This window comes from Pinus tabuliformis, chromosome 1_2 (assembly GCF_031772625.1).
Source record: "Pinus tabuliformis cultivar Carrire ecotype Pingquan chromosome 1_2, CPIR1, whole genome shotgun sequence".
Taxonomy (NCBI): Eukaryota; Viridiplantae; Streptophyta; class Pinopsida; order Pinales; family Pinaceae; genus Pinus; species Pinus tabuliformis.
Genome location: NC_142298.1, coordinates 463,640,438 through 463,661,888, shown reverse-complemented (window position 1 = coordinate 463,661,888; position 21,451 = coordinate 463,640,438). Strand labels below are relative to the sequence as shown.

General features: G+C 37.1%; 1 protein-coding gene across 2 annotated transcripts in view; it reads right to left on the bottom strand.

Annotated features, from left to right (window-relative positions):
• Positions 1–2,975: 2,975 nt before the first annotated feature.
• LOC149206352 (cysteine-rich receptor-like protein kinase 2) overlaps positions 2,976–21,451 on the bottom strand; it is a 133,221-nt gene continuing 114,745 nt past the window's right edge. The window contains exons 3-7 of one of the 2 annotated variants that reach the window (XM_089393687.1): positions 4,584–4,726; positions 4,275–4,482; positions 3,922–4,156; positions 3,799–3,847; positions 2,976–3,609 (exon numbers count right to left, since the gene is read on the bottom strand). In XM_089393687.1, coding sequence (XP_089249813.1) covers positions 3,214–3,609; positions 3,799–3,847; positions 3,922–4,156; positions 4,275–4,482; positions 4,584–4,726 — 1,031 coding nt within the window. In that variant the 3' untranslated portion in view covers positions 2,976–3,213. Of the gene's footprint in view, positions 3,610–3,697; positions 3,848–3,921; positions 4,157–4,274; positions 4,483–4,583; positions 4,727–21,451 lie in introns of both variants that reach the window. The other variant, XM_089393688.1, reaches the window with a different exon arrangement.

The window sequence follows — 21,451 nt, the reverse complement described above, 5'->3', positions numbered from 1 at the left end:
CACCATTCAGCTTGGAATACATGTCCCATCACCGTGGCCTTATATATATATATATATATATATATATATATATATATATATATATACATGGAATTTTTGCCAGGGTTGTTACAGTAACAGATGAAGCTCGCTGGTTGTCCTTGATCCCTACTTGTTACAAGGTAAAGCACTTCATTCATCAGTCATCATCTGTGACTTTGCGCTTTAGGGTGAATTTTCTTATAGGCCATTTTGTCACATCTGATCAGTGAGCCTCCTAATGGGATCAATCAACATCTTATTCCCCCTTGTCACCATCTTGCACAAAGCCCTAAGCATGTACCTTTCATTTCCTAGAATTTTAGCCCTAAATTGCGTCATCTAAGCCAGTTTGAGGACCAACGCTCCCTATAAGCCTACTGGGGTGTGTTCACCAATAGGTTGCTCCACTGTGGCCTACGTTGGTCACCAGCAGGTTGCTCCCCTTTGCACCTGCGTTCATTCTAGAAATCCGGGAGGATGATCGGGATTCTGAAAGCTTCACCTTCTAGGAGTTTCTAGAATTTGTTAGAACTACTTACCTTGGATAAATCATTCGGATCCTATCCATCCCTACATTGGATTTTTCACCACTTATTCGTTGATCCTATCCCTCCATCAAAGGGGGATCTCTTACCCTAGGATGGTAATTGGATAAGAACTCCCAACTTACCATAATTCTCTATATATATCCAGCCTATTATGAGGTTGGGGGTTGGCTTTTGGAGAATAATTTTTCCCTTATGATGCTATAGTGAGTGGTCATCATTCCATGCATTTAGGGTGATTGGAGGTGCATATTGTGACAAGGAAAGGACAAGTCAACAACTTGGAGGAGCTCTTCTACAAGATAAACTACTACTTATGGTTGTAATCTCCTTCCATTTACAGTAATGCAATGAATTTATTGTTTTCCGTAATGCAATGAATTCATTGTTTTCCTATATGTAATGTTGTTTCATATATTTCAATACCATGTTTATCTATTGAATGAAGTACTTATATGATAATGCATACATCTTGTAGTTTCTTGGCTTGTGTTATCTCACTGTGCAAGTTCTAATTTTGGCAATCGGAGCTGGAATTGGGGCTTCCAAGCTAAAGAATAAGCGAAGCATGCGAAGGATTCAAGGTAAGCCTCACTCCATTATCTATTTATTTTAAGGAAAAGCATTGGGTTCCTTGTCCCTTTTTTGTTCTAAGTTAGCCACCGACCTAGGGGAGATACTTTTGTCCGCAATCGTAGATTCCGTATAACAGAAAGTTCTAGATAAAGTCTATGCACATCTTTAACATGAAGGGCAGTTTCATAATGGATCCATCTCCCAAATGACTATCTAATGGATAGTAATACAAACCTAATGACCCCAACAAGGAAAGAAAGGAATTTTGTAGTAGTGTTTGCAATTATTTTATTAATATGGAATGTCACACTTAGTTTGATTCTTATTTCATGGGAGTGAGTAAGCACTTCCTGGTAAAGAACTTGAATTGTCTTGGTTATTTTTTATTCATTTTTCCATTTTAGGATTTTTTAAGTCTCTTATACTTTTTTGTTACCATTCTCGGAGAACAATTTTTACATACTTGTTCAAGTTTTGTATATTGTTTGGACCATTATGAAGGAGGTTGAATGACAAGGAATAGAAGCAAGTGAATTCACAAAAACAATGAGTTTTAATGTTATCTTTATGGTAGTTGTATCTATCAAAAAGGAGTAATTGTGTCTATTGTTATTCTAATGGACAATTGTTTAAGCCATGGCTTAATTATGAAGTTTTATGACCTTCATGTTGATAATGCATGTTGCAAGGTTTATCTATCCTTTCAATTCTACTGTAATTGGTGACTAATTAAGAATGTGAATATGCTACTAGGTTTGATCCTCCAATGAGTTACCGATTAAACATGGTAAAAGAGCAAATTAAGAATGTGAATAGGAATATTATACACTAATTCATTTACTATGAATAGATATGTTCATCATGAAGGATGATTGCCAAACAATAAAAGTAAAAAAAAATGTTAACATTGTAAGTGCTAATATCAACCTTTATAATAGTTATAATTGGTAAAATGGAATTGTACTTGTGATTTGGTTGGACTAGAAGAAAGTTCATAATAATGTAGGAAGAAAATGTTTGTTTGTAAATCAATTAAATCATTATTTTTTTTTGTCATTAGACCTAAATAATAGATATTCTCCTTAATCTAATTGTATTTAACAAGGATTTTGATATTACAACTTCAAATCTACCTAATTATTTTCCTAAAAACCTTTATGTTTCAAGGTTTTGAGAAATCCCATTTTCTCAATTTGACCTTAAAATCACGATAAATTTGCTAAAGAATACCTATGAACCAATTGTAAATCTTGTGAACATTTTATAATTTAAAAAATTTTGTTATTTGTTTTAAGCATTTGTTTATCATTTTAATATTTTTATGTTTATTCCAATTTAAATTGATACATATTAGATCTAAAAAAAATCATGTGCATTTAAAAGTCATGTACTTTTAATCAATCATGTTCTCATACAGAAATGAGATGATATACACTCCTCGTTAAAGCCAAACGAATATTGTTGTACTTCTTGTAATTCAAATATACTAAATCTATTGATGGTATGCAACACTCCAATAATATATTAAATCAGTAAATTACTACCACTCCAATATTTTTGTGCTTATTCTGATTTGAATATATTAGATCCCTATTTTGCATGTCAAATACATAGCTAGCTCTTTCAATCCATTCTAACACAAGAACAGCAAATATGTTTCCATCGGGTTAAATTCCAGACGTACACTTTGAAATCACGTGCTTTTCTATTGAAAATAATCCACACTAATATTGTTGCACTTGTTCTAGTTCAACTATATTGAATCCATATATTTTATTCAACACTAATAATATATTAAATCCATAGATTGCATCGGCCATTCTAACATTGTTTTGGGTATTTTGAATATATTAGATCCCTATACTACATGTCAAGTACATAGTCCTTTTTTCAATCCATTTAAAAACAAAAATAACATATATGTTTCCATTGGATTAATTCCAATGTTACAAAAGTTAGTTTGTACCCCTTCTGGAAAGAATGTTGGTATGTGTTCATAGTACTTATAAAATATAATAATCCCCACCATGTGGGATTAACTAATTCACTAACTTTGAAACATTTCTTTTTATCATCTTGGACCAAAAGAGCTTATTGAAATGGTGTTTAATGACATTGGATTGTGAGAGGAAGAGTGAACGTTTGGTAATGTACCACCATCTATTAGTGATATAGGTGAAACACTTGTGTTAGTATTTGAATTTGAATGGTTCAATGTAACACTAGTATTAATGTTTGATTGTAAATGGGTGACATCTATATAAGGGGGTTGAGTAGGTTCTAGAAGATTTTGGTCTTTACTAATGAGGAATGTGACAACTTCAGACATGGAAGGACGAAGTATTGCAGATGTTTGTGTGCAAAGAAGAGCTATGTGAACAACTTGTAGTATCTCCCCTTGGCAGTTTTCTTTGATGTTGGGATCAATTATGCTTGCAATAGTGCCTGATAGATGATAGTTCCAAACCTGCACCATACATACATTATAAATTTGAATATTATTAGAATTTTATTTGAAGAAGAAATGAAAATTGTCTATATGATGATTCCATTACCATTGTTAAGAGAGATGGTATGTCATTTCTGTGCATAGGAGTTTTATTCCTTTGCCACTAATAATCTCAAGGACTAGCACCCCAAAAGCATAAACATCAACCTTTTCTGTCAAATGGCCATGAACTAGATATTCTGGAGCCATGTAACCTCTGTGAAAACAAAAATAAGAAATCAGACACATTTTCTATTAAAAAAAATTAATAACTATCAAATTCATTCTCACCGAGTTCCAATGATTCTTGTGCTAAGATGACTTTGATCTTCTGAGAAGTATTTAATCAACCCAAAATCTGCAATTTTTGGCTTGAAAAGGTGGTCTAGTAGAATATTGCTAGCTTTTATATCTCGATGGATGATGCGTATATCTGATTCTTGGTGGAGATAAGCTAGCCCACTTGCAGTGCCTAGTATAATGTCAAACCTCCTTTTCCAATCCAGTACATTTTTCAGGGTCTCATCTGTTGTAAAGTACAATTCTATATCAAATAACTTAAACATAACTTGAAAAGATAATATTTCTCAACATTTGAAGATTGATCATAAGGAAAATCAATTTATTGAGACAAGAACTATTACCAAATAGAAATCGATCAAGGCTTTTGTTGGGAAGGTATTCATACACCAAAAGTTTTTCTGGGCCATCCACACTACATCCAAGAAGTTTGACAAGGTTTTTGTGTTGAACACAACTTATCAAATTGACTTCATTGAAGAACTCGTTCACACTCTCTTCTCTATTGGAAAATAGTCTCTTCACAGCAATTTGTCTACCATCTAGAAGGCCCTGCAAACATGCCCATTCTATTTTGTTCAATAATGATGTAAATTTATCTATGTATTTTAAAAAATCAAAAGTTTAAAATGAAATTAGAAAATTGAAATCACCTTATACACTGAACCAAAGCCACCTTGACCAATTTTGTTTATGGGATCAAAATTTTTAGTGGCAGTCTGTAGAGTTTCAAATTTGTAATTTAGTTTTGATTTGGATATAGCTATTGAGAGTTCACTTGATGGTTTGTAGTGACCTGCAAAAAAACATGTCAAAGTTTTTAGAAATATAATATAACAACATTATCAATGACCATATGATATTTTACACATTTTATTGTCTGTAGTCTACACATTGTTCTTTGAAGCTTATTGTAGTTTTGATACTTGTGTTTTAATAAATGTGAAAAAACTGCAATGAAAACATACAATACTTTACAACATAATATCGATATAATTTTAATTAATTAAGGTTATAACATCCATTGGAATTGTGATTATTGGAAACTTTTGATATTAGTAGGATTATAACATCTATATTGTTTGTATTTATGCTAACATTATTTCAATAGAGTTACAACTTGGTGGGTGACTGAAACCTTGAAAATGGTTGTGCCTAGGTTCAAAAAATAACTCATTATACAAACTTCATAGCTTTCATAGAGATGGGAGAGCCAGGGTCATCCACTTTCAAGGCCATAATCATGAAGGAATGACTTATAAAGCCTCCCCCCTCACAATCGTAACAAAGGAAACTATAGGAAAAGACAAACAATATTTTCTTAGAAAAAACAACAAAGGCCCCATGCTATGAATCCATCTCCATGTGCATTAACAACTATATGATATGCATCAATGTTCATGCAGAGACGGGAAATTTTAGGATTTTTCAATAGAGAAAGACCTTACTCACCTCAAGGATAAGAAACAATTGAAACCCACATGAGTTGTATAGCTCAAGCTAGGCTCTAAATAATGCTTTTCCACTAAATTCACTAACATATATTTTAGAATGGCCCCTCTTCTCTAATTCAATAATATTTTTTTTCTGCTACTAGGTAGAACAATTCAATGTAGAACAAGAGGATTTCACTTAGTTACTCATATCGATATGCATGTATTTGGTACCATAAGAATTTTGTCGTTAAAAAACCATGACAGGAAAACGAAATAAGATTGAATTTTATGTAAAAACATTTAAGGCAACCAAAGCAACAAGATGCACCTCCTATATCAGCATCGATGTCTACATGAATGTCTTTAGTGCCCTTCCTAAATACATTCTCACCAACTATCAAAGCATGGTATGGATCCAAACCCTAGATAAGCACATATTATTTATCTACATAAATTACTACAAATAAATAAATAAATCATTGTTCTAAGAATACCCCACAAATGAGGCCAACATTAAATATAAAGATCTAGAGACAAAATGTGCAATGAACACTAAAAATAAGTGAAATCATAGCTTAACTCCACATGTCGATAAACTACAAAGAAAAAATAATGTTGATGCATTGCAATTAGAATCAATCCTTCCTTATAATGAGGGAAACCTAAAAGAGGAGGAGCCAACAACCATCACATAATAGAAGGAAAGAATTCCTATAGAGAAAAAGCAAATAAAACCCATCTTATCACCAATAAAGGACCTAGACATCAAAAGAAGAAAAACCAAAAGAGGTAGATCATGTAGTTCCAAGGAAAATAGAAATTAGGGGAGAAATATCATGGAGGAATCAGTCTCATCAAGTGTGGCTAAAGAGGTCTCTCATGACTCATATATATATGGAAAATATGATAACACTCTTGTGTAACAACCCCGGGTTGATTTTATATATAAATAAAATAAGACCAAGGTCATGTCACACATATTCCAAGTTGAATGGAGGGAAAAACGTTATAATGGGCATCACTTGTGGTTAATTAATGGCTATGGAAATTGGCGAAGGAAAAGAGGCAATAAATGGAAATATAATAAAAGAAATAAAGGAAAATAGGAGAAAAGGAAGATCAGGGGACACAAATATACATGCAGGGGAAATTAGATAGAAAATGAGGGAAAATGAAGAAAAGAGGAAAAAGGAAAGGAAGAGACTAGACATCAATGATAAAAAGACATCAAAGAAACAGTTCATAGCTTTTGTCAGTTCTAGCTTAGATCACCTTCATAAATAGATCTCTGAGAGAGGAGAGAGGAGGCACTTGGACACAAGCAAGCAAAGGAGAGTAATGGATCACAAGTAAAAGGTTGGAAAAGAAGCTACAATAAGAGGACATTCCATGTAACAGGTTGCATGTGTGATTTCATTGTTGAGATTTGAATGCATGGCACATTCATTTGGTTGTTTAGTTGTGTTGTTGTGATTGGCATGGGATTTTCCTGGATTGACAGTGGTTTTCATCATTACCTTGTCATTTCCTAGTTAGCCATGGTGTTGTGGGTTCCTTGTTTTGGTTTAATCTTTGGATGGCCGATAGACTTTGGATCCTGGTCAGGTGGTCTCAGGAATCTCCCAAGGGTCAAGGGTGGAGATGAGATTTCTCTTGGAACTCTTAATGGATGGGAGGAGGCAGGAAAAATCCATTGAATATCGTGAAGAAATTTGGAGGCATCCAAGCTTGTTTGTTATTAGTAATTTCTGGACCGGTTTAGGTGAAATCATTGTGGTTGAGGGTTGAGGTGTTTTGGCCTCTGGAAGCCCTAGTTTGTTCAATTTTGATTCATCTCATGAGATCCCACATTCATGCTTGGAATATGGCATGGGGGTGATTTGTTGAAAGAGAGATTTGGTTCATCCCAATCTATGGTCGGGTGGTACGTGAAGTCCTTGACTTGGTTGGTATCTATATATGTTAATCTGAGTTATTTACTTATTGTGATCGATGAGCACATGTACTAGTTATTTTGTTGATTTATCATTGATTTGTCATGAATTCATTCTAGTTATATGTTTGGTTATATGCATGGTTAAATGATGTGCTCTTGCCATTGATCTTGTTTATGATTTTTTAAAGTTAATGAATGGTTATATGGATGCATGGGATAACTAGTGTTGTTGCAACTAGTTTGAGAGGGAATTGAGCATTCTTGATTATTCCTTGATGAAGTTAAGGAGACATGGAACATATATGAATTCATCACCCGTATTTATTATGTTTAGTATGTGTTTGACGAAATATTTCTCATGTGTTTAACAACTTTTGCATAAGATATCTCCTTGGTACTTAAAGTTCTAGGTTGTTCTAGGCAGTGGCTTGTAGGCTAGCCTAGAAAATATGGCACTGATTTCGTGCCTACATGCATGGAACTGGGAAATTTCAATTGCAACCACATGGAGGGAGGCATGTACATGTGGTTGGGCTATGAGCTCAGTTTAAAAGAAGTTCCAACTCAGGACTTGAGCACTAGGGATTGTGATCTAACACCTAGGTTATCTGATGTCCCTAAGAGGTTTCAGTATGTTTCCGATTAGTAGACCCCACTTCCATAATTGGAACTTGGATGTTGGGTCATGTCATAGTAACTCTCAGCTCATGTTTAGCTGGAGAGCTTGTAAAAGTGAGTAAATGTGGGATGAGGTTGTTACATCTTACTCCAAGAACAATTTGAGTAGGAATATCTAAATTGCCTCCCCTAAGAGATATCCCACAATGACACAAGGAGGACATGTAGAAAAGGACTAGGGGAGGAGGAATTACTTTCAACCTAAACCACTTCAATGAATTGGGCATGAAATTAATCGCTCTTAAATTAGAAGAAAATAAAAGGAGTAAAGGGTAAACCAAAGGGGAAGACCAATAAACCAAAATTACAAAAAACGGGTTCCCTATAGATCAACTCTAACCAAAACAAGGCTCTCTTAGATAAGTTCCAATCCACTCTCCATCTAGTGAATCATGAAAATATTTTGGAATAAAATAGGCCTCAATGGTAAATGGTAAAGAAAAGAACTACCTCTTGAAGAAAAAAAACCCTATTAGAGAAACGAGATATCATGCTTCTATAAGAGACCAAACATAACTATGAATCCATGCTAATATAATAAATATAAAATGTAGTGTTATAATGAACTCATCTCCTTGTAAACAACTCTAGTGGCAAGGTGGATGGTAAGGTCATGGTATGGAATGCAACTTGAATCATCATGAGAAGCCTAGTAGTGGTAGTGAATTTCATCTAATGACTTTCCAAGAATTAGGATCTAGGGATAAAAGGATAATCACCAACATCTATGGACCCCGAACAACCCATGTAAACAAAATCCTCCTCTATTCCCCAAAATAATTGGAAGAAATAAAAAGGGAACAAGAACAAATTATTGGTGGAAGATTCAACCATAACAACCCTAGGAGAAAAAATAGGAGGAAATATGAATCGAGAGAAGAAAATCAATGTTTTGAAAAAATAATTGACTCTCCAAGGCTCAAGACATGCCCATGGGTTGTACATTTGCAACAACAAATGGTGGGGGGGCCAAAGTGTAGGTTTTAACCCCATACAGAAATTACATGCATATGAATTCTAAAACACAGAAAATAAACAATGCGGGAGCATAACACATAAAACACAGAAAATAAATAATGCGGGAGCATAACACATAAAACACATATACACAGAGATTTTCCCCTAGATCCCAAAACCGAGACTACCAGCTTGATTTTTCATTATATTCCTTTCAATGTTACAATACTTATTTACACATGCCGAAGCATCCAATACCATGGACTGAAAACCATCGTGTCCAAAACCATGGACGGAAAACCATCGCATCCAAAACAACGTGCAAAAAACCATGCACAAAACCATAGGTAGGTTCGCCCAACCTAATATAGGGTCCAAAAAAAAATTTCTCGGGTCGCTACCCTAGACCCCGTAGAGGGGGGCTACCTTCCCCCTCAAACACCCCCTGTGACCACCCCCCCCCCCCACTGTGCAATCAACACAATGAAGGGGGTACTCCGCCCCACCTCTAACCCCCCAGTTAACTACGTAGGGTAGTCGTGGAAAGAATATAACACAACCCAACATTCTCCCACTTGTTGTTTTCTTTCCATAGAAGAGCTTAGTCATTTATCCAGCCCTGAAATGCCCATCGTTTCTCTACACCAAGAGAACTTCTCAGAGCTCATAGATTTTTTCAATGCATCTGTAGTATTCTTCAAATTGTCCACCTTTACCAGCAACACCTTTTTGTCTTCTATCATATCCCTCACAAAGTGATATTGAACATCAATGTTCTTTGCCTTTGAATGGTAAGAAGGGTTCTTTGCCAAGAAAATTGCACTTTGGCTGTCATAGTCTATCCTTATAGCTCCTTATACTAACCCCATACTTGAACACAATCTCTGCAACCAAACTGCTTCCTTGCTTGCATGAGTGGTTGCCATGTATTCTGCCTCTGTAGTTGATAGTGCCAATATAGATTGTTTCTTACTCATCCAACTGACTGCACCTCCAAATAGGTTAAACACATACCCACTTGTAGATCTTCTCTGATACAAATCTCCAGCCCAGTTTGCATAAAAAAAGCCACGAATATCCAACACTCTATCCAATTCTGGTCTTCCTTGGTAGCACAAACCATAATCACTAGTGCCATGTAAATACCTGAAAACCTGCTTCACTATTGTCCAGTGCTCCTTCCCTAGTTTTGACATAAACCTGCTCGATACTCCCACTGCATGTGCAATGTTTGGTCTAATACAAACCATTGCATACATCAGGGTACCGACTGCACTTGCATATGGAACATGGGACATGTCCTCTTCTTCTTCTTGTGTCTTGGGACACTGTTTGGCAGATAACTTTACACCTACAAGAATAGGAACCTTCACCGGTTTACTATCCTACATATTAAACCTCTGCAATATTGTCTCGACATACTTCCTTTGGTTTAACCAGAGCTTCCTCTTTGCCCGATCTCTTTTAATTTCCATGCCCAAAATATAGTTTGCAGCACCAACATCCTTCATGTCGAATTTGGAGGACAATTGGGTCTTCAAATCTTGGATAATTTCTTTGTCATTTCCAACCAACGACATATCATCCACATACAAGACCAGATAAATAACACGGTCACCAATTAATTTAAAATAAACACAGTGATCTGCTCTGCTTCTGGTGAAGCCAAGTCCCCGTATAAATGTATCAAATTTTTGATACCACATCCTTGGTGACTGTTTTAACCCATACAGAGACTTATTTAACTTGCATACCAGTTCTTTCTTACCCTTCATCGCAAACCTTTAGGTTGCTTCATGTAGATCTCCTCTTCCAGATCCCCGTGAAGAAATGTTGTCTTCACATCCATCTATTCTACCTCAAAATCAAAAGCAGCAGCAACAGATAAAAGTAATCTAATAGAAGCTACCTTGGCAACAGGAGAAAAAATATCACCAAAATCAATTCCCCACACCTGGGAATAACCTTTTTCTACCAACCGAGCTTTGTATTTCTCCACCTCTCCTTCTGTATTTGTCTTCTTCTTGAACACCCATTTGCTGCCAATGGGTTTCCTTCCAGCTGGCAACTCCACCAGATCCCATGCCTCATTTTTGTGCAAAGATACCATTTCATCAACCATGGCCTCTTTCCAGAGTTTTCCATCCTCTGAATCTACTGCTTCCTTCACAGTTCTGGGATCATCATCAGTAATAGATAAAGAAAAATTTGAATAGAAAGAAGATGGACTATACCTTTCTGGTTGCTTCTTTCTCGAACTGATCTTCTCACACTTGGAGTTTGTGGCTCTTCATCTTTTGATTCCTCCTCAGTTGTAGAGTCTAATTCTTCCTCCTTAACTCAAACTCTATCTTCTCAGGTTCCTTTGGTTGGACTTCATGTTTAATAACATCTTTCACCTCTCTGAACACCACATCTCGGTTGTACACAACCTTCCTTATTACTGGGTTCCAAAGCTTATAACCCTTTAAACCATCCTTATACCCAATAAAGATGCACTTTTCAGATTTACTATCCAACTTGGTTCTTTTCTCTTTTGGAACATGTACAGATGCATCACATCCAAATACCCTCAGATGTGAAAGAGAGGGTTTCTTACCAGTCCATACCTCTTGTGGAGTCTTATCCTCCAATGCTAATGAAGGTGATCTATTGACCAAGTAACATGTTGTTTCCACCACCTCTGCCCATAATTCCTGTCCTAACCTAGTACCACTGAGCATGCTTCTTTCCATTTCCATCAATGCCTTGTTCATTCTTTCTACAACTCCATTTTTCTTAGGTGTGTATGGAGTAGTCTTCTGCCATGTTATACCACACTTCTTATAGAATTCTTCAAATTCCTTGCTGCAAAACTCTCCACCGTTATCTGACCTCAACACCTTTATCTTCTTCTCTGTCTGGTTTTCCACTAGAGCCTTGAATTCTTTAAACCTACTCCAACCTCTGCCATCGCTGTAACCTCTGCATCTGCTTTATCTTCTGCAGTCTCCTCATGGACTGCAATCCCCTTCACTGCTCATCGGCCTCATCGAAGTACCCCAAAAGCTAACAAATTGTCAATTGCGTGGACGGTGCATGACTAGAGGGGTGAACTGCTTGAAATACCACCTTGTTAGAATCACAGGGCATGAGGTTACAATTTCTACAAATTCAACCCCGAAAATGGAACTGATAGATCTGTGGCTAGATCTACTGCATCTCGATCACGAAGGTCATAATCAACAGAATAAGCCGCTGCTTCAAGTGCTATTGGTGGTACTTATGCTGAACCAACAGAATAACTTTCTGAATTGACAGAAGCTGCGTAGGATGCTGCTGGTTTAATAAGTAGTGCTGTTGTTAGTGCTGGACCAATTTCATATATTTTCTTTTTAGTGAAATGTACCCTTTACAGATCGTTTCCCTATCATTTCCAGGTGTTGATATCCACTCGATCCAAGAAGAGTCAATCCAGTCGATCCCGGTTTCAATGCACTAGATGCCGGTACTCCATGCCAAGAGGGGATCCACTCAATGTTGGTACTCGATGAAGGAAATGACAGGTTTCAATGCCGGTACTAAATCCAGGACTCTTTTCCGGCAGTACCCGCCTTTTCTCATTGTGTAAAGACTTCAGATTTCTTCTTAAGGAAATATATCCATTTATTCCTTGAGAAGTCATCTATAAATGATACATAGTACACAGACTTACCCAGTGATGGAACCTTCACAGGTCCAAACACATCACTGTGCACAAGCTCTAATATCTGTTTCGCCCTCTTACCGCTGGAGGGGAAACTCACCCTATCCTGCTTCCCATATACACAATTTTCACAAAAATCAAAATCCAGAGAGCTATTACTCATACCTTATACCATACCTTTACCATGAAGTATTCGAAGGCATTTCTCTCCAATATGTCCAAGCCTTTGATGCCACAGCATGGTCTTCTCTCCAGAGACCACAAGATTTTTTGCTCCACTTTCTGGAACCACAGAATTGTTGCACCCATCAACAACAATGCTACCTTGCAGCTTGTAAAGAGTTACAATCCGAACTACCCGCAACAATACCAGTGCTCCCCGAACCATCTTGTAGGTATCCTTGTCGAACACTATTTTTACACCTGCATCATCCAGTTTGCTTACATAAATTAGAATTCTGGCCAATGCAGGAATATGCAGAACACCCTAAAGTTTTCTAACTCTTCCACCTTGCAACTTCAACTTTACTTTTTGGCGACCAATGATTCTAGCCTTCCTATCATCCCCTAAGAAGAAATCACCACCATTCTCATACTCGCAGAACCACACTCTATGGGGAGTGAAGTGAAAGGATGCACTTGATTCAATCAACCATCCCGCATGATCTACATGTGTACTTCAAGAGTCCAAGTACACATCCCCACCTTCATCTGAGGTGGTTTTCGCCTCTACAGAAGGACCATCATCAGATCCCTTTCCTTTGTTAGGAGCTTTAGATTTATAGTCCCTTTTGTAGTGCCCTTCCTTTCCGAATTTCCAGTAAACTACCTTTACAAGTTTTCTTGGAGATTTAGATCTCCCTCTAGATTTAGATCTCCTACTCGATGAATTATTTTTGTTTCTGTTTTGAGACCGTCCTCGTACAGACAAGGCATCACCATTCTGGCTCTCCATATTTTTTCATCTCATCTCCTCTGTCAGGAAGGATGAGACTATTTCATCAAACTACAAGGCAGTTGCATTACTACCTATTGCAATAACCAGACTATCCCACAAATCTGGTAGAGAATACAACAAACTGATGCACTTATTTTCATCTGAAATTTTAATATCAACAGATAATAACTGACTTACCACAGTATTAAATGCGTTCAGATGCTCTGTCACCGAGTCTCAATCTATCATCCTCGGGTTATATAGCTTTTTCTGCAGGAACATTCTATTCACCAGAGATATATTGGTACAAAGTCCCTAACTTTTCCCACAAAGCCTTAGACGTAGCTTCCCCTGATACATTCAACAATACTGAATTTGAGACACACATCCTATTGTGATCTTTTCCTTCCGATCCAACTTCTTCCATTCTTCACCGGACACTCCCATTGGTTTAGTACCTGGATCTACCGTGATCCACTAATATTTATCCACTAACATATCCTCCATCTTCAGTTTCCATAACTCAAAACTCTGACCATTAAATTTATCAATCTCTATCTTTCCACTACTCATCATCTTCTTTCACCACCAGAATCGATCCCACAGATCTCCCACTAAACAGGGTCAACCACAGGCCCGAGAAAAACCCCTCAGCAACAAAGGCATCCCCTTGAAGCCAAAACAACTCTAATACCAAATGTAGGTTTTAACCCCGTACAGAAATTTCCTGCATAAAAATTCTAAAACACAGGAAGTAAACAATGTGGGAGAATAACACATAAAACACATATACACAGAGATTTTCCCCTAAATCCCAAAATCGAGACTACTGGCTTGATTTTTCATTATATTCTTTTCAATGTTACTATACACATTTATACATGCTAAAGCATTCAATACCAAGGACTGAAAACCATCGCATCCAAAACCATGGACCAAAAACCATCGCGTCGAAAACCATGGACCAAAAACCATCGCGTCCAAAACCATGTGTGAAAAACCATGCACAAAACTATAGGTAAGTTCGCCCAACCTAATATATGGTCCAAAAAAAATTCCCGGGGCGCTGCCCCGACCCTATAGAGGGGGGCTACCCGCCCCCCTCAAACCCCCCTGTGACCCCCTCACTGCGCAATCAGCACAATGAAGGGGGGGCTCCGCCCCCCTTCTAACCCCCCAATTAACTACGTAGGGTAGTCGTAGAAAGAATATAACACAACCCAACACAAAGAATAATATTAAAGCTAGATAGACTCTTTCTCTTAAAGGAGTTATGAAAAATAGAATACAATGGAGGTGCTACCCATCATAGGTTTAGAACATTGACCAACTCATATCCTTAAAATGGGATAATTATAGAAACTCACAAACCACACCATTCAAAATTGAGCAATTCTAGCTCTCTCATCCAAACATCAAGGAAAAATGGGGGAATGGTAGGAGGAAAACAACATACAAGGAACCAAAATGTACAAACTCCAACAAAACCTAAGCACATGAAATACAAATTCAAACAATGGAGGAAAGAGAAGAATTGAAATGCCTTCCAAGACATATGGTAATTGGAGCAAAAAAATTGTTGTAATACAAAAAACAATAATGGACATGGGAATGACTTAGAACTTAAAGAAACAAAAGAATAGCCCAAGGAAGGAATCATAACCTGCAAATGGCAAGAATAATGTCTATGGAAGAAAAAATCTAGATTCAAAGAGAGTGACAAGAATATGATATTCTTTCACCAAATTTCCATAGAAATGAGAAATTACAATAAAATAACTACCTAAATAATGTCCATGGAATAAAATTGCAATTCCATGATGAAATATCTAGGATCTCATGGACTACTTTGGCAACCTTCTCTTAAAATTGGAGAGGGAAAGATTTTAATAATGGAAGACATCATTAGGAAGATATCTAAGCTAGTCATCGATGAGAAAACACCATCCTAATGCAATGAATAACTTATGAGGAGGTAAAAAATGTTGTAAATGACATGGCCTTGGGCATGGACCATGGACTATATGGGTTCACAACAAACTTATTTCATTTTAATAGGAGGTCATTGATCTGAATTGGATCATTATATTGTTTTTCACCCATCCCGATGCTTTCAAAGTGGAAGAAGTGGAGGAATCATCTCATGAGACTATTTTTATCGGTGGGACCTAATTTTGTAAATTGGGGCCTAGAACATTTTGAGAGCATTTTGAGGCATCAAATGACATTTTTTGGGGTTAAAACTTTGTCACTTTGGTATAACACCTTTTTCTCCTATTCTACACACAAATACCTTTCCAACAGTGCAAGATCACCTCAATCAAACTCTATATGCAAAATATATGCCACTCAAAAGTTGACCTTCCTATTTTCACCACTATAATTCGACAGGAGGCCACGTCAGCCCCCATAGCTCATCGAAAAGGGGCTATCCATGTGATTATGGTGAATAAAACTCTAGAAGAGTCCATATTGTAACTCTGATTAATATTTGACAGAGTTATACCTAACCACTAGTAGGCTATCATAATGTGTTATTAGCAAACCACTAGGAGGAAAAGGGGTTCCATTCTTTTCGAGTGTATCTTGTTCCATAGAAAAGTAGTCAAGAGGGATAGGGAGAGAGAATAAAAAGAGGATTTTTTCATTGTAGCCCATGGGCCATGGGACATACTTGTTTGTACTCACATCCATTTTCTATTCAGAGAAAGAGAGCAGAGTGATCTCACCTTCTAGCTAGGTTTTCTCCTGAACAGGTTTCCCAAGATATATCTTTGTGGCAATCATGGTTTGTGATTTTTTATTTTGTTTTTCTCTATTTCCTACATAATTATAATTTACATGCAAACACAATACAAAATAATTTATAGATCCAAAAATATGAAGAGAAACAAATCCTCATTGTTTAGATTTCATATTTTTAACTATAATTTATCAGAGTTGTTGTGATAAACTCTCTAGTGGAATGTCCACAACGCTTTACAAATCCTATTGGTATGAGAGTCAGGTTTCTTTGGCTATCTTGTGGATATTTGTGGGGAATCTAGATCGGCTAAGACAAAGGTTAGAAAACCCTAGTCACAACCAACAAATCTATTAATAACCCTTGTGATCCTGTAGAGGAGAGGTTTTCGCGGTTGGAAGCACATGTTGAAAATATAATTTGTAATGTAAATCTCCTCATGTTTGCTTTGTAAAATGAGATCAAGTTATTCAAAAAAGATGGGGGATTTAACATAGAGGACAGATCAAAGGGTAGATCAAGATATTGGGAAGAAAAAAATAACGAGCTGAAGAAAGGACCCAAAAGAGATCAACCCAATTTCACTGTCGTGAACTATTCACATTCCTTGTTCAAAATGAAAGCAAAGGTTGATATCAAGCCATACCAAGGTGAGATCGATGCTCTAAATCTAAATCATTGATTCCAACAATTAGAATTTTATCTCAGTGTTCATCATATAGAGGAGGAAGAAAATATTTCATTTGCACGACTAAAATTAGAGGGCCATGCCCTGACTAGGTGGGAAAGCCACACGAAGACCTTGAGGTTGGAGGGAGATCCTCTAGCGATCAAGTGGGGGGATTTTAAAACCCTCATTAAGTCACAATTTGTTGTGCGCGGGATCCCGCAAGGGAATTTTTGGGGCCTAAAGCCCAGATTTTAGTCAAAAGTTGTAACTCCGATGTAAAGACTCCACATTTTGTGGGCGCAGAGTGCGTAGCTTGTAAATGAGTCATAGGGTTGTCTACCCTCAATTTTATTATTGTAATGTCAGCTGTAGAGATATACCCATGGTCTGTGGACCATGGGATTGTATAAATAGAGCGAGGCTCTAAGTAGTTAAGACATCACGATAAGGATGAAGAGTTGAGTCATATCTAAAGTGTAAAGTCTAGTTTTGGGTCATAGAGTAGGAGAAGGCTCTGCAGCTGAGTGTGCAGAGGCCTAGTAGTCTGCAACTGAGTGCGAAGGGAAGTTGTGTTTGTAGCCATTGGAGCATTAATAAAGAGAAGTTTCATATCAATTATGTGTATTTATTTCCTGTTTACTGCATTGAATATATTGGGTATAAATTGCACTTCTATTGTTTATATGTTGTGCGAATATACATGATTGTGTTGATTAAGTGAATGTGAGATAGAATATCTGTTTACACGAAGTTAACTAACATCTTTAAGAAGATAAGTAAAATACGCGGTCTAGTTTGGGGAAAATAGCGCAGGTCGCTACCATAGCTGCGCGAAAGCATCTCAGCCCCTCGTTAGGGCTGCGTGAAGGCGATTATAACAGATCGTGAAGGTATTGCAGGTCAGAACAGTGCATGAAGGTAGGCACCATTGGACTAAATCGACACCTTAGACATCTCAAGGGTGCAGAAACTTGGTTCCAGCATCCCCCCATACTGCTTCGGGTGAGACTTCAGTCCGCGCTCCGCGAGCTAATGCTGAAAGGGCCAGTAGTGTAGGAATTTGTTTGGCTAATTAACTCCGAACCTGGGTCAGGCCCCATCAAGCCAACACAATTTTACCCTACTAAGTATGTAGAGGACCAATGGATCTGGTGACACTACTTCATACAGAAGCAGGGGCAGAGTGTACAAGGGTACACCACTGAGCTTAGAAATATGGCCATAATTTTGGGTATCTCCCCAAAGAACCAGATGTACTCCTCAAGTATCTATGGGGATCTACATAGCCATTTGCAGAAGCAAGTGATGTTTTTCAAGCCCAAATCGATGGTTGAGTCTTGTGTATAGGCACAATACCTAGAGAACATAGGATTTAAGAAAGGGAAATCCACTAGATCGAAGCAAAAGGAGCACCAAGACGCTTCTAAGGAGGAGAAGAAGAAGTGAAAGGGGGGAATGATAAAAAGATGACAGCCACAACACATAAGTGCAAAGACCCCAACAAACACTACAATTACTGTAATTTTGACTGTCATACAGAGGAGAAGTGTTGGAAGTTGCATCTAGACCTTAACCTAAATAATATATATATATATATATATATATATATATATATATATATATATATATATATATATATATATATATATATATATATATATATATATATATATATATATAGAAGAAGAATCACATGGCCATTGATTCGAGTAACCAACTTGAAAGCAGCTCGGATGTGGATGAGATGATCATCCATAAATTAGTGCAAAAGGAGGTGAATTTCAATAGCCTTCAACACCAAGAAGAGAAATAAATGATCAAACTCTTCCACACAAAGATACAGGTTAAGAAGAGAAAGATTGATGTTATGTTTGACTTAGGATCGCAGGCGAATGTCATTGTTGCATAACTAGTCAAGAAATTGTGATTAGAAGTTCGTAATCATCCAAGCCCATATCTATTGGGATGGTAAATAATAATGCATATTTAAAGGTACAAAAATAGTGCAAAATTAGATTTTCTATCCGTGTTGATTTTATTAATGAAGTAGAATTAGATGTAGTTCCCTTTGATGTATATGGAGTGGTGTTTGGAAATCCCTACATGTATATGTAATATGCAATTTTCATGCGAAGAGCCAACCAATAATGACTCATCAAGGATGGAAAATCGTTCACCATCAACGCACACAAAGGAAAATAAAAAATTTCACTAGTAAGTGCCAACTAAACCAAGAAATTGATCAGTTCTAGCAATAAGTATGCTTTACTATTTTTAAGAGAAAATCAATTTGTAGAAGAGTCAATAAGAGGTAATGCATCCCTAAAGGGGTATACTAAGAAACAAAAGCAATAATTCGAAGATTTTCTATAAGCATACATGGATGTCTTCTGGGAACCTAAAGGGTTACCACCCAAGAGGGGAGTGGAACATGAGATCCAACTATTGTCAGACTCCCCATTGCCAAACATTGGGTTGTACAGGAAGTATGGTATTTAAGAAAGTGATGTAAAGAAACAATTGCAGTGGTTATTGGAACAGGGTGCCTTTCCACTAAGTACATCACCATGTGGGTAGCCCCTCCTCATTGTACCAAAGAAGCTCAGGGCTTAGCAGATGTGTATTGATTATAGGGTATTGAATAAAATTACACTTAAGAACAGGTACCCCTTACCCAAGATAGATGATCTGTTGGATCAGTTACAAAAAGAGAAATACTTACCAAGATGGACTTAAATTCTAGATATCACTAGGATCGAGTCAGAGAAGAAGATACTTGGAAGACCACCTTCAAAACTAGACAAGGTTTGTATGATTGGTTAGTCATACTATTCGGAATATGTAATGCACCAACTACATTTATGAGGTTAATGAATGATATATTGCACCCTTTTATAGATTCATTTGTTATTTCCTATTTAGATGATATAATGGTATATAGTGCTACATGGGAGAAACACATCTTACATTTGACACAGGTGATGGAGAAATAAAAGGAGCACCCACTGTTGTGAAATGTCAAGAAGTGTGACTTTGCATTCTTTGGTGTATCTAAGATATGTGATAGGTGGAGGAGCGCTGAAAATAGATCCTGCCAAGATGGAGGCCACCATGAAATGGGCAATGCCTACTAATGTTTTTTAGGTTAGGAGTTTCATTGGAGTGGCACAGTACCTGAGGAAATTCATAGCCACATTTTCAATTGTAACAACACCACTCCACGCAAGAGTTTCCATTGGGGAAAGGGTCAACAAAAGGCCTTTGAGGAACTAAAGAAGAATATCAGTCAAGCACTAGTTCTGGCATTATTGAACTTGCAGGAGCCCTTCTAAGTGGAGACAAATGTGAGTGAGTATGTTATGGGAGTGGTCTTTATTGAGGGAGAAAGCCTTGCATGCTACCTTTCTGAAGTATTTCATGGGATAGTTCTTAACTACCTTACCTATGATAAGGAGTTGTATGCCCTAGTGCAAGCTATGAAGAAGTGCAAGCATTATCTAATGGGAAATGAGACATTAATCCGCAATTCACTAGCTATTACAATACTTGTAGGCCTAGAGTAAGCTACAACATACCATGCATTACAAGTGGATGAGGTTTCTACAACAATTTCATTTAGTGATCAAGTATATGAAGGGAAACATATATAAGTTGGCTGACATGCTTTCATCTCCACCCACATAAAAGATCATAACTTTGGGAACTCTTATGAATATGGAGCCATTCACCCATGATGCATATAGAGAACCATATTTAGGGGATGAGGACTTCAAGGAGGTTTTTTTGTAGTTGTAGAGTCAAACTCATGTGTACGATGGTGACAACACAGTTGACTACCACCTCCAAGACAGGTTACTCTAAAGCTTGGACAAGTTATGTGCTCTTAAAGGTGAGCGATTGCAGCTAATTAGAGAGGCTCACACCTCCAAGGTTGCAATGCACTTTGGTGTAGAGAAGACAATGGGCAACTTGTAGAGGTATGTGTATTGACCCAAGATGCAAGGATAGGTAACTAGGTTCATAAGAGGATGCATGCTTCATTTTACGAGTAAGCCTAATAACAAAAAATAGGGTATATATAATCCCTTACATATACCCACTCATCCATGGGGAATCATTTTAATGGACTTTGTGGGAGGTTTACCAACAACCAGGAAGGGACATGACTACCAATTCATGGTCATTGATAAGTTCAGCAAGATTTGTGTTTGGATGCCCTGTAAAAGACCATAAATGGGCAAGAAGCATCAAAATTGTGTCTTTGGACAAGTCTGGGTGCACTTTGGGATACCACGAAGCATCATTCCAAACAAGGACACAATATTTCTCAGTGCATTTTGGACTACATTGTAGGACAAGATGGACACAAAGTTGAAGAGATCTACAACATTTCATCCACAGACAAATGGGATGAGAGAAGTCGTCAACCAGACTTTGGTGCAACTTTTGAGGGGCTACAATTAGAATCATCTGAAGACC